This window comes from Podarcis erhardii (assembly GCF_964252035.2).
Source record: "Podarcis erhardii genome assembly, chromosome: 4".
Classification (NCBI taxonomy): Eukaryota; Metazoa; Chordata; class Lepidosauria; order Squamata; family Lacertidae; genus Podarcis; species Podarcis erhardii.
In genome coordinates this window covers 65,731,681-65,744,700 of record NC_138508.1, presented here as the reverse complement: position 1 = coordinate 65,744,700, position 13,020 = coordinate 65,731,681, and the positions used below count along the sequence as shown (strand labels likewise).

The 13,020-nt window shown below is 40.6% G+C and overlaps 1 protein-coding gene across 3 annotated transcripts in view; it reads right to left on the bottom strand.

The window, feature by feature from the left end:
• Positions 1 to 6,628, bottom strand: part of LOC309340386 (uncharacterized protein) — a 280,887-nt gene extending 274,259 nt beyond the window's left edge. For 2 of the 3 annotated variants that reach the window (XR_014155954.1, XR_014155955.1), the window contains exon 1: positions 6,506 to 6,628. Coding sequence is in view for 1 of the 3 variants with exons in the window: in XM_081859157.1 (XP_081715283.1) it covers positions 6,506 to 6,528 (23 nt within the window). In the remaining 2 variants the exon portion in view is untranslated. The remainder of the gene's footprint in view (positions 1 to 6,505) is intronic. The other variant, XM_081859157.1, reaches the window with a different exon arrangement.
• Positions 6,629 to 13,020: the final 6,392 nt, after the last annotated feature.

The window sequence follows — 13,020 nt, the reverse complement described above, 5'->3', positions numbered from 1 at the left end:
ACCTTAAAATAACTTCAGAAATTTTTCTGTGCTCTCTATACATTGATTTTCAATGGAACTATAATTGAAATTTATGAATGTGAGTGGAAATACAAAAGCCAAGACAAGCTCCATTTATTTTTCCCAAAGCAAGCCCAAAATAAATATGTGTGGAAATCCTATCTGTACCTTTCCCAGGATCAGATTTGATACTGGGGTTCTGGTTACGGGTGGGATTTCCTCCTTAATGACTAAGGTACCTACATTTATTAAGGGTCCAAGCAACCCAGCTCCAGAGCATTTGCCTGTGGAGTTTCCCACTTCCCAGAATAAATCTGTGGCAATAAGGCCTGTCAAACATTATTTTATAATTAATCTATGAATTATGCCATATTTCATAAAGTAAAAACCAAGACACCACAAAAGTTGTTGGAACCCCCCCCCCCCAAAAAAAATGCCAAAAAAACCCCCACGATTTTTCGATTAACTTGCCTAAGATCCAGAACAAAGTGCCACGTTTTCGGAAATTCCCCCTGGATATTTTAATACTAATGAAAATATTTAAATAATTACTATTTTGTGCTACCGTCTCTATTCTCTGCCCTACAAATTTTCAATAATACCACGGTGGACAAAAAAGTGCAGTCTGTTTTATTTTCTGGTATCAATTTGTAGTTTTACTTGTTAGGTGGTTGTTGTTGTTAGTGTCAAATTGTTTCTGTAATTACCTTTTAAAACCTGAGCATTCTCTCTGAACAAGACAATACTTTTTTAGCTCTAGAAAAATGTGCTCAACGCCCCCCCCCCCCGGTGTTCTAAACAACCAGTAAATCAGTAGGCTGGATATATAGCAAAATCAATGTTCATTTGCCTAACTCATGTTATCTAACATCTGTAATTGTTCGTGGTTTTCTTTAAAAAATTGTAAAGCTTAACCCCAACATGCATACAAATAATTCTTTTGCATGGCTGTGATCTTATACCCTTTTACCTGGGAGTAAATCCCATTGAAACTCTTAGATCTTACTTCCAAGTAAACATGCTTGTGCTGTCTGTTACCTATGTTTCAGTTTAATTGACACAGGACTTAATTAAATATTACAAAGCAGAGTTTAATCTTTGATTTATTGTTTGAATAGTTACATTAATCTGTCACAAATAAATCAGGCTTCACTAGGGCTTAACACTGCAGGCTTGCCTTGTTAGTTTAATAATTTAACATCCACTGCCGGGAACAAAGAAGAGCGTTGGCGGTCTATTTCATAGATCTTTCATTTTAGGCTTTAATCTTGTAGATCACACATTAGCTAGTTGCTGGGGAAATTATGGTGCTGGCCATGAGTAACTGAGCTCTCCGTTTTAATAGCACGTTTAATTAGCAGTTCAGACCCTGTAAATATGGAGTTTCCTTCTCCTGTGAAGGAGGCAATACAAAAAATTGCTAAACTGTAAAACGTGCTCTAATCTCTCATTTTGATTAATGCTTAGGGAGGCTAATATGAGCTTTCTATACTATCTCAGGGTTAAGTTTTCCTAAAAGTCTCCAGCTGATTTGCTTAAACACAATTACAGTCCAGTCCTATGCAAATCTGCTTCTTGTAGACTACAATGGAAATTGCTCCTGAGTAAATGTGTGTTGAACTGCAGCCTTAATGGCTCAAATATCATTATGTTACACCCACCTTTCCGACATGCAGCTCCCAAATGATTTGTGCAGATCTCCATGTCAAAGAAACATTGGGCTCTGTTCTGAATTCTGCAGCATGGCATTTTTTTCACCCGAGTTATACCTGTTAAGAACTTGTAGGAAACCTATTCACAAAGTCAGGTTGATATGCTCTATTGACAAAGCAGTTTTATGGAATGGCAGATGTATGGGGACTATCTCAACAGTGCCTCTGGACAATTCTATTGTACCAGCTCATCACTTTCCATGACTGTCCCCCAGTACCACTTGTTTGTACAGTGGTACCTCGGGTTAAGAACTTAATTTGTTCTGGAGGTCCGTTCTTAACCTGAAACTGTTCTTAACCTGAGGTACCACTTTAGCTAATGGGGCCTTACGCTGCTGCCGCACGGCCGAAGCACAATTTCTGTTCTCATCCTGAAGCAAAGTTCTTAACCCGAGGTACTATTTCTGGGTTAGCGGAGTCTGTAACCTGAAGCGTATGTAACCCGAGGTACCACTGTATTTGAAACTGCATCTGGTATAACTTTCTTTCCTACTCAAGGGCCCCAGTACAACAGCACGTGTACAGCAAAGGAAGACAACATGTCCACTGGGTGGTTAAAAAAGCTGGGATCTGACCCATCAGCTAATGGGTGGGGAAGAGGGTGCAGGGACTGAGTCTTGCCCCCAGAACCCAGTTGTGTGCTCTGGCATTTTTTGCTGGGGTATGCACATTACTTTGCTAGCAGCATCTTTTTGGCATGTGCTATTCCCTATCCAGTGCACGGGGAAGCCTACTTCTGCTCCACTGGAATGAAGTGATTTCACAAATGGCTGGAGGCACACGTCTGTAAAAATTTAAAAACTTAGACTTTCAGCTTACACGTATTTCAACAGGCATCCATGTTGTTCTGAGAAAAGTATAAAAATGAACATTGATTTTGCTATATATCCAGCCTACTGATTTACTGGTTGTTTAGAACACCGGGGGGGGGGGGGCGTTGAGCACATTTTTCTAGAGCTAAAAAAGTATTGTCTTGTTCAGAGAGAATGCTCAGGTTTTAAAAGGTAATTACAGAAACAATTTGACACTAACAACAACAACCACCTAACAAGTAAAACTACAAATTGATACCAGAAAATAAAACAGACTGCACTTTTTTGTCCACCGTGGTATTATTGAAAATTTGTAGGGCAGAGAATAGAGATGGTAGCACAAAATAGTAATTATTTAAATATTTTCATTAGTATTAAAATATCCAGGGGGAATTTCCGAAAACGTGGCACTTTGTTCTGGATCTTAGGCAAGTTAATCGAAAAATCGTGGGGGTTTTTTGGCATTTTTTGGGGGGGGGTTTCCAACAACTTTTGTGGTGTCTTGGTTTTTACTTTATGAAATATGGCATAATTCATAGATTAATTATAAAATAATGTTTGACAGGCCTTATTGCCACAGATTTATTCTGGGAAGTGGGAAACTCCACAGGCAAATGCTCTGGAGCTGGGTTGCTTGGACCCTTAATAAATGTAGGTACCTTAGTCATTAAGGAGGAAATCCCACCCGTAACCAGAACCCCAGTATCAAATCTGATCCTGGGAAAGGTACAGATAGGATTTCCACACATTATTTGTATGCATGTTGGGGTTAAGCTTTACAATTTTTTAAAGAAAACCACGAACAATTACAGATGTTAGATAACATGAATTAGGCAACACAAAACTGGAGCAAAAATACAGAGTGATTAACCAATGGGACCCAGTGCTTAAAAGTGACTTTAGTGTAATATTTTCAGATGATTCCATATTTTACATTTTCTAGAAGGATGATGCATTTCCAAGAAAGACTGACACTGATGTCCAACATGACTTCTTCACCTTATAATGATAGGATTCCAGTTCAATTTACTATGATTTGGGTGAGACTGCAAGAGATCATGGAACATTTATTATAACCTTCAAATGTGTTCCATGGGACAATAATATCAGAGGGTTTCCCCATGTGTTTAAATAATGTGTGTACATAGAGGAGGGAGGTAATAGAGCAGCGTGGACTAGACTTGTCCCCCTGCCCCACAGTTTTCATGTCTGCAGACCACTCCTCCTCAAAACTATCCACACGCATTGCATGCATGAGAAGTGGCTTTAAGTGTGAAAACATGTGTGCATAGAGATGCTATGCAAGCAGGGAGAGATGCTGGCCTCATCAGACTCAATCCTTGTACCGCGTAGTTACACATGCAGAGCCCTTTCTCACATCTACCAAAAGGCAGTATACCCTCCAACATCCTGCTGATGAAGGAAAGTAAATATTCGCACATCAAAAGTGTTCTGGAGAAAGAGAATTAAAACATTTGGGTAAAATATATCCCCACCAAACTATCCTCAGCTGCTATAGCTAACTAAAAACAGGAGACTTCAGCATAGCCTTAAAAAGATCTACTCTTTCTCCCACAAAATGTTACAAATGATAATTCTAGTTGAGCATCCTGATTCTGTCACATGAGTAGTTTTCATAGTTATTCTTCATTTGAACACCTGATGGTATTAATTATACAACACAGCTTGGATATCAGTGCATCATCTCTGATCAAAATGCCCTCCGATGTAACATCTACAATCTTCAAAGCAAGTCAAGGACATTGCACCATCTTGATGAGCAAACAACCTGAGAGCTTGTCATTTAGAAAATATTTATGACCCACAGCTATGTTGTTTTCCTTCTCATTTTAGAATATTTCTACAGTTCTGATATGCTGAAGAATTTGAAGCAGAATTCTCCAGACCCATTTCTTTTCCAAAGCAGGAGGCACCTTAGTGAGAGCAGAAATATTTTTTAAGTGTCAAAATCAATCTCGTTTTTCATTCAAAAGGACAATTCAACAGACAAAAGAGAATTTGGTTCCCATTAGATGCACCTTAACGGGGAACCTCCTGAATAATGGATTCACAAGGTTACTGGTAGATGTGGAAGGGCTGTCCCTCAGAAAAGCTGTTTGCTCACAAGACTTCTCACTGAAGCATAAGAAGCTTCAATAACAAGGGAAACCTAGCTTCATTTTGAATCATACCTAGGCTTTGCACAAGCAACAGCATTTCAGAGAAAGACAGTTCAGTTGTATGCATGGTCCCACTGGGGCTTGCGCCCAGGAAAGTGTGCATAGGACTGTACCCTTGCAGGTGGCATTTTAGAGCTGATATTGTCTGCAGTCCACACAGTCATCCATAGAACCATAGCTTTGGAAGGGACCCCAAGGGCCATCTAGTCCAAGCCCCTGCAGTGTAGGAACCTCAGGTAAAGTATCCATGACAAATGGCCATCCAACCTCTGCAGAAAAACCTCCAAGGAAGGAGGTTTTCTACCATGATTTCTTAGCAAACTGGTTCTACAAATTTGGGGTGGGGGGAAGGAGGCCTAGTTTAGCGGTAGAGCACATAGCCTGTTTTGTTTGCAAAAGAGTACCAGGTTTTAGTCCTTAGCATCTTCGGGCAGGGCTGGGAAACAACCCTGTTTAATACTCTGAGAGCTGCCTCCAGCCCATGTAGCCAGTACTGGGCTAGATAAATCAATTTCTGGAAGCTTTCGTAAGAACATCCATCCCTAGCACTTCAAGCTGTAGCCTAGGAAAACTGGAACTCGCCTCAAGAAGCACGATCAGTCCTATTACAATACACACACAGGCATTTTGCTATGTTTGTTGTGGTCTGAGCCCAATAGTCATGACATCTCACGTCACAGAATCCAGACTAGTCTTTGAACCACTTTTAAAGTTTTGCATATATATTTTTGTTATAATGAAAGGATAGGTGATACACTACACACAAGCACACATGCCCTGAAATCAAATAATGAAGGTTGGGGTACAAATAAGTGTTTTTAGAACTAAAATAATGAATGCTCAAGTAGTCCTTTAAAAAAACGGGGGGGGGGGCAGTGGGACCTTGAAAGACTCCTCCTCTCTTGCATCTGAAGGGTGAAATTGATTAAACCAGAACCTGCTTGCAAGCCAATCTAATAAATTTCCCATCAGCCTCAGCCAGCACACTGTAGTCCAACAGTTACTGTTTGGGTGTCCACAGTTCCCCACTCTTGGGTTACAGGAAGCAGCTGCAGACAGTGTGTGTGTGTGTGTGTTTGTGTGTGTGTGTGTGTGTGAGTCAAGGTTGTACTTCCCCCATCCTAGAGTAAATCAAGATCAGCCATTGCCATTCAGAATAAAGGAGAGAGAGAGAGAGAGAGAGAGAGAGAGAGAGAGAGAGAGTGTGAGTGTATGGGGCACTGTAAAGCTACAATATTCTACTTAGGCTAAACACCACTTTAAAAAAATCTCAAAGAAAATTCACAATCTTTACACAATTCTCATATAATACAACTTGGTTTTTCTCTGAGGTAAATGAGAGAACAGGGTCACAGTCTAAGGCTTCAGTTTTGTATGCATTTATGTTATATATGCTGCTGAAAGCATGGATACTTTTTCTGAATAAATATTCACTGGTTTTCTCTATAAAGAATTTCCACTCCATGTGCTATGTCTGAAGAGAGCTGTGCATTGCCAGATTGCCAATGAATTTTGTCTAAAGTGAAATCTGAGACAAATCTGAACCACCCCGCTCAGGAATTTTGGGGCAAGTGAAAAATATTTTCACCAACATTAACAAAATTGAAGAGGTGGGGTGGGGAGTTCCCATCTCTAACTGGGAGTGGGCAGCGCTGAATGCTGAGGAAACCCCTTTATATAGCTTTGAGAAGCTCACCATGTGGTGGTGCCACACACAATGCAGGCCATTTTGCCACACTAGCTACCTGGAAACACCCTAAGCAGGCATCCTCTTGGCAGCATGCATGAAGTTTTCTCTTACCTTTCAAACTTTTTGATGGGCATGGAGAGTTAACCACTCAGCCATGCTCCTAGCTCCTCAAGCCGGCTGTTTCCATCAGAAATTTGCAGTTTGGGAGCCCAGATTCTGCTGCAAAACATCTTCACAGACACACCTCTTCTATGTTGCTTCCAAAATCCATGGAAACATGGATTACTACTTGCTCTGTTCGTATATTGCAGCAAGGAGAGGAGGGGAAAGCAAACGTTTGAGTGTGCTTTTGCATTGCCAGGCTGAGCTGAGTGATGCTCTTACGCTCGTCAGTAGCTGTCCGTAGCTAGGGAAACCCCATGGTTTCCTAGCTATAATTCTAAGCTTTCAACCTGTTGCTAGGGAAACCCTGGTATTTCCTGAGCGAAGCGCTGCCTCATTGGTGCCTGGACTCCTTCGGTTCCAATCTGTCTGTAAAATCAACGTAGTGGTGTGACAGAAAGTCTTCCTATGGCTGCAGCAGGATTGAAACTGAGCATGAGACAAGCCGATTCTGTGATGCTATTCTAGGGAGAGGGTCTTAGCAGCAGCCATCTTTGGGGTGCCAAGTTTCACCCCATATAGCAACCCCAAGAAACAGAACAGTGGATGCCTGAAGCATAAAGGACAATGATGAGCCCTGCTGAATGCTTTCCCCTCAGAAACAGCCACAGGTAAGGAACGAGAAAATGGTTGGGGAAGGAGGGGGAGGCTAGTTTCTGCACGGAAACAAATATTCCTGCTTCAGATCTTGCAGTAGAGTTTTTCTAAATGCAGTAGCTGCATGGGTTTGTATGTTTTATTTATTTATTACATTCCTCCCCCCACCCCAGGAGTCCAGGGTGACAGACACTGTTCTCCCCACCCCCCACCCCTCCAAATTTTCTCTCACAACAATCTTGTAAACTACATTAAACTGAGAAAGAGAGAAAGAGTAGTCCACTAGGTTTTAAAGCTGAGTGTGGATTGGAACCCAGCAGGAAGAGGAGGCAATTAATCTTTGCTCTGCTTTGGACTCAATCGAGAATGGGCTTGATCACAGATAATGGAAGGGGAAGGAGGTGGTGGCAGGGCACAGTGGGGGAACAGATATCTCTCATATCCGCCAACATTTATTTGATGAAAATAGGGACATCCCATTCCATAATAATAACTTTGCTATTTCTACCCCACACATCTTACTGGGTTGCCCACCCACTCTGAGCAGCTTCCAACGTATCTAGAAACATAATAAAACATTTTTAAAAACCTTCCCTATACAGGATTGCCTTAAGACGGCTCAGGGGTCAGATAACCCCATACTCTCCAACATTTCTCCTGTGAAAATAGGGACTTCCTAAGAAACAGTAGAACACTCCAGGATCAAATCAGAAACTGGGGCGGCTTCTCTAAATCAGGGAGGTCCCTAGAAAATAGAGACACTTGGCAGGTCTGATTATCTGTTCAATCCTAGTCCAGATTGGAAGGAAAATCCTTCATTAAAGGCAAGCCATGTGATTAACCCAACACATAGTTTGGTCCACTGTTTGATTTAGGGAAAATAAAAAGTTATTTGGCACCAAAGATATCTTCTTCTTCTTTGGCGATCACTCGTAACCGAGTAAGATTGTCTTCCATAAACACGGTTTTAACAATGAGTCTGTAAGTGACTGTGGAAGCCAATTCTGGATCCACACGTTCTTCCACAATGGGGACATTGGCTTCCTGGCAGGAGTTGATCATGGTGTGGATTTGCCAAGCGTGCCTTCCTCCTAGCATGTTTCTCCCTTGTGTCCTGAGTTCGAGTGTCTTCAAAGCCCATGACACCTTTGGTAAAGGCTGTTCTCCAACTGGAGCGCTCACAGACCAGTGTTTCCCAGTTGTCAGTGTTTATACTACATTTTTTAAAATATGCCTTGAGACAGTCTTTAAACCTCTTTTGTTGACCACCAGCATTACGCTTTCCATTTTTAAGTTCGGAATAGAGTAGTTGCTTTGGAAGACAATCATCAGGCATCCATACAACATGAGCAGTCCAACAAAGTTGATGTTGAAGAATCATTGCTTCAACATTGGTGATCTTTGCTTCTTCCAGTACACTGATATTAGTTTGCCTGTCTTCCCAAGTGATGTGTAAAAAATTTTGGAGACACTGTTGATGGAATCTTTCAAGGAGCTGGAGATGGCATTTATAAGTGGTCCATGTTTCACAAGCATATAGTAAAGTTGGTAATACAATAACTTTGTAAACAAGCATTTTGGTTTCCCTGCGAATGTCCCGGTCCTCAAACACTCTGCACTTCAATCAGGAGAAAGCCACGCTCACAGAGCTCAGGCGATGCTGGATTTCGGCATCAATGTTGGGCCTTGTGGAAGATAACTGCCTAGGCAAGAGAAGTGATCAACATTTTCCAACATTACACCATTGAGTTGGATTTGTGGTGCTGCAGAGGGGTTATTTTGTATTTGTTGGTGCAGCACTTTGGTTTTTTTGATGTTGAGTGATAGGCCAAGCTTTTCATAAGCTTCTGCAAAGATATTTAGGATGGTTTGGAGGCCATCCTCTGAGCGTACGCACACCACGTTGTCATCAGCATACTGAAGCTCTCTGACGGAAGATATATATGAGCTGGAGAGCCTCTATGATGAGAGTATTCCATAGAGGCCCTCTCCGCAATTGCCACCCGCCTAACATCAGAAACTCAAATATCTTAATGCACAGGAAAGCAGACATGAGAAAGGACAATTTTTAGATATCCAAGAGGGCCTGAGCTGCCACAAACTTTAATGATAACCATTAGCACCCTGAACTGACTGGGGAAGCACCTCATCAGGCAGTGAAACTGTTTCAGAACAGAACCATGATTTTCAGCTTTCATTATTTAATGAAGTTTGTAATAACCATGATTGGTCAATATTTTTGGTACCTGTGTTTTTACTTTTTAATGGGGTGCAGGGAGGTTTGGAGAGGGGCAGGTGGTTGATTGACAAGCATGGAAATAAAGCACTGTTGTTATAAACCTAATGCAACTAACTGTGCGATCCTATATATGTGCCAGCTCAGTAACAGCAGATTACTATGCATGCCTGCTCAGAAGTAAGTCCTAGGTATGTGTGAATAAGATTGCAGCCTAAAAAGCTGATTCCCTATTGGGCACCAGAACAGCAATAAGGTAGGCGTTTTGTGAGCCTCTCTAAGGAAAGTGTTCCACAGTTACCAGTCAGTGGGAATCCCATATAGAGAGAGTGCTGTTGCACTCGGTTCCTGCTTGACGGCTTCACACAGGTTGGACACTTGTAAATACAGACTGCTGGACAAGATGGGCCTTATGCTCTTTGCTGGGGTGTCACCACAAAGAAGGCCCTATCTTCTGTAGCTACCCATCTCACTTCAGTTGTTGAGGGTACTGGTAGAAAGCCCTCTACAGAATTTCTTGATGTATAGACAGGAAAATATCAAAAAGTACTTAGTCCTAAATCACAAAGGGCTTTAAAGGAAAATGAGCACATTGAATTAGATTCAAAACCGGACTGGTACCTAGGGGTAAATATAACAGCAAAAAATCTGAGTCTATTTAAGGATAACTATGAAAAATGTTGGTCTGAAATTAAGAGAGACTTGGACAGTTGGACAAAACTGAAGCTTTCTTTGTTAGGCCGAATTGCTGCTATTAAGATGAATGTATTGCCAAAAATGTTGTTCTTGTTTCAAACACTACAGATTGTGGACAAGACGGAGTGCTTCCGGAAGTGGCAGAAAGATATTTCTAAATTTGTCTGGCAGGGCAAAAAGCCCAGAATTAAGTTTAAGATATTAACTGATGCAAAAGAAAGAGGGGGCTTTGCCCTGCCAGACTTAAAGCTGTACTATGAAGCCGCAGCTTTCTGCTGGCTAAAAGACTGGCTACTTCTAGAGGACACTGACGTATTGGATTTGGAAGGTTTCAACAATGCTTTTGGTTGGCATGCATACTTATGGTACGACAAAGTTAAGATCAATAAGGCCTTTAAGAACCATATTGTTAGGAAAGCAGTATTTAATGTCTGGACAAAATACAAAGACTTATTGGAAAACAAGACTCCGAGGTGGCTTTCGCCTCTGGAAGCTAAGGCCCGAAAAAGACCCAATATGGAGGCCAAATGGCCAAAATATTGGGAAATATTAGAAAAAGATGGAGACAATTGGAAATTGCAGAGTTTGGAGAAAATGAAGGATAAAGTGCGAGACTGGTTACATTACGCTCAGATTAAAGAAGTTTTTAAAAATGACAAAAAGTTAGGGTTCCAGGTGGAGAAATCAAAATTAGAAACAGAATTGTTAGAACCAAAGACTAAGGTATTATCTAGAATGTATAACTTGCTGTTAAAATGGAATACACAAGATGAAATGGTTAAATCGGCTATGATAAAGTGGGCACAGGACATTGGGCATAACATCATGTTTGAGGACTGGGAAAGGTTATGGACCACTGGGTTGAACTTCACCACTTGTAATGCTCTGAAGGAAAATGTAATGAAAATGATATATAGATGGTACATGACCCCAGTTAAACTTGCCAAAATATACCATTCGTCTGATAATAAATGTTGGAAATGTAAAGAAAATGAAGGAACATTCTTTCACCTCTGGTGGACATGCCCTAAGGTGAAGGCCTTCTGGGAAATGATATATAATGAACTGAAAAAGGTATTTAAGTATACCTTCACTAAGAAACCAGAGGCCTTCCTCCTGGGCATTGTCGGCCAGAAGGTGTTAAAGAAGGATCGAACATTTTTTATGTATGCAACAATGGCAGCAAGGATACTCATTGCTAAAAACTGGAAAACTCAAGATCTACCCACACTGGAAGAGTGGCAGATGCAGCTGATGGACTATATGCAACTGGCCGAGATGACTGGCAGAATCCGAGACCTGGGAGAAGAGAGGATTGAAGAAGATTGGAAGAAATTTAAGATGTACCTACAAAAACATTGTAACTTGGTTGAAAGTTAAGAAGGATGCTAGATTATAAAAAATTGGCCACCACTAAATTAGATTTGATTTTGATGATAAGTGAGATTAAAGAAAACATAAATTTTTGGGGGAGAATTGCTAGATTATATTTAAATGAGTGGATACAAGACCGTAAACAAGTTGATAATTTGCTTGGAAAAACGTTTTACGATGAAAATGGGAGCGGGAGACGTGAGGGAGTCCAAAGAATTGATGAAACCACGTTGCGTTGGAAGTAAGATTGTTTATTACTTGTGTATTTGTATTCAAAAACTTTAATAAATATTTATAAAAAAAAAAATAGATTCAAAACCGGACTGGGAGTCTAGTCTGGGATACTGTCATAGTTCCAGCATAATACTGTCATAGTCCCAGAAAAAAATCCTTTTTAAAAGTCTGTGATGGATCACAGACTTTCAGTGGTATCACTGGTCATTTAGTTAAAGCCTTGATGCAGCAGTTCCCATTATTATTATTATTATTATTATTATTATTATTATTATTATTATTATTTTATTCGGTTTTATTGTAATTATTATAGGCACCTGCCCCTTCCACCAACACAAATCATGTTCCCTGGTTCGTTTGTCAGGTTTTCCTCACCTTGTAGGGACTACAGATAAACAGTTGAAGGATTCCATTCCATTTCAGATTTACTTGTGTGAATTATTCATAGACACACTCAAATTTGTGGCCCATTGTTTTTCCACAATAAACAACGCCCTCCAATGAGATGTCAAACAGATAAATAACCATGCGACTTTTAAAAGACACTTGAAAGCAGCCCTGTACAGTATAGGGAAGTTTTAAATGATCTGTGATTTATTGTGTTTTTAATATTTTGTTGGGAGCCGCCCAGAGTGGCAGGGTGTAAATAATAAAATCATCATCCTCATCATTATAAATCATCATAAATAAGACAGTTGTTGTTGTTCAACCATTCCCATTTTTAACCAGGGCAGGTGACATTACAGCTCTTAGTTATTCTCTCTGCCAACATTCCTTGGGATGTCTTGCATGGGATGTCTCTATTTTCACCATTCTTGAAAATAGCGCCCTATTCTCAAAAGCCAACTTCTCATAAGCAGGAGATGGAAGAGGGAAGGTTGTGTCTGGATTGTGGCTCTTCAGACTGAAGGTGGAGACTCAGGTGACTGAGTAGTCTTCCATATTAAAAAATAGTAAGAATCCTGAACATACAAAATGATAGGTCAGTGAACAGCATTGTAGCTTAGCCTTTTCATCGGTGTGTTAGTTTTCTGTGGGATGGGTTCTGGCTCTTACAGTCCCCACCCCCCATTCCTTCATGTAAGATGCCATCTGCCATGCAAAGTGGTACAATCCAGACCCAACTTTATTAACTCATCTGCTCATTGTGAAAGCTAGACTATAGCTATGAGTACCCAATCCATGTATTGCAATCTACCCTGGCTATAAAATCTCAATGAAATAAGATCTCCAGTAGACATTGGAAATATGTTGCTTCAACCATTCTGAATGTTAAACCTCATAAATTTAATACACCTGCAGAGTTATTGTGGGAATAAAACTGAAT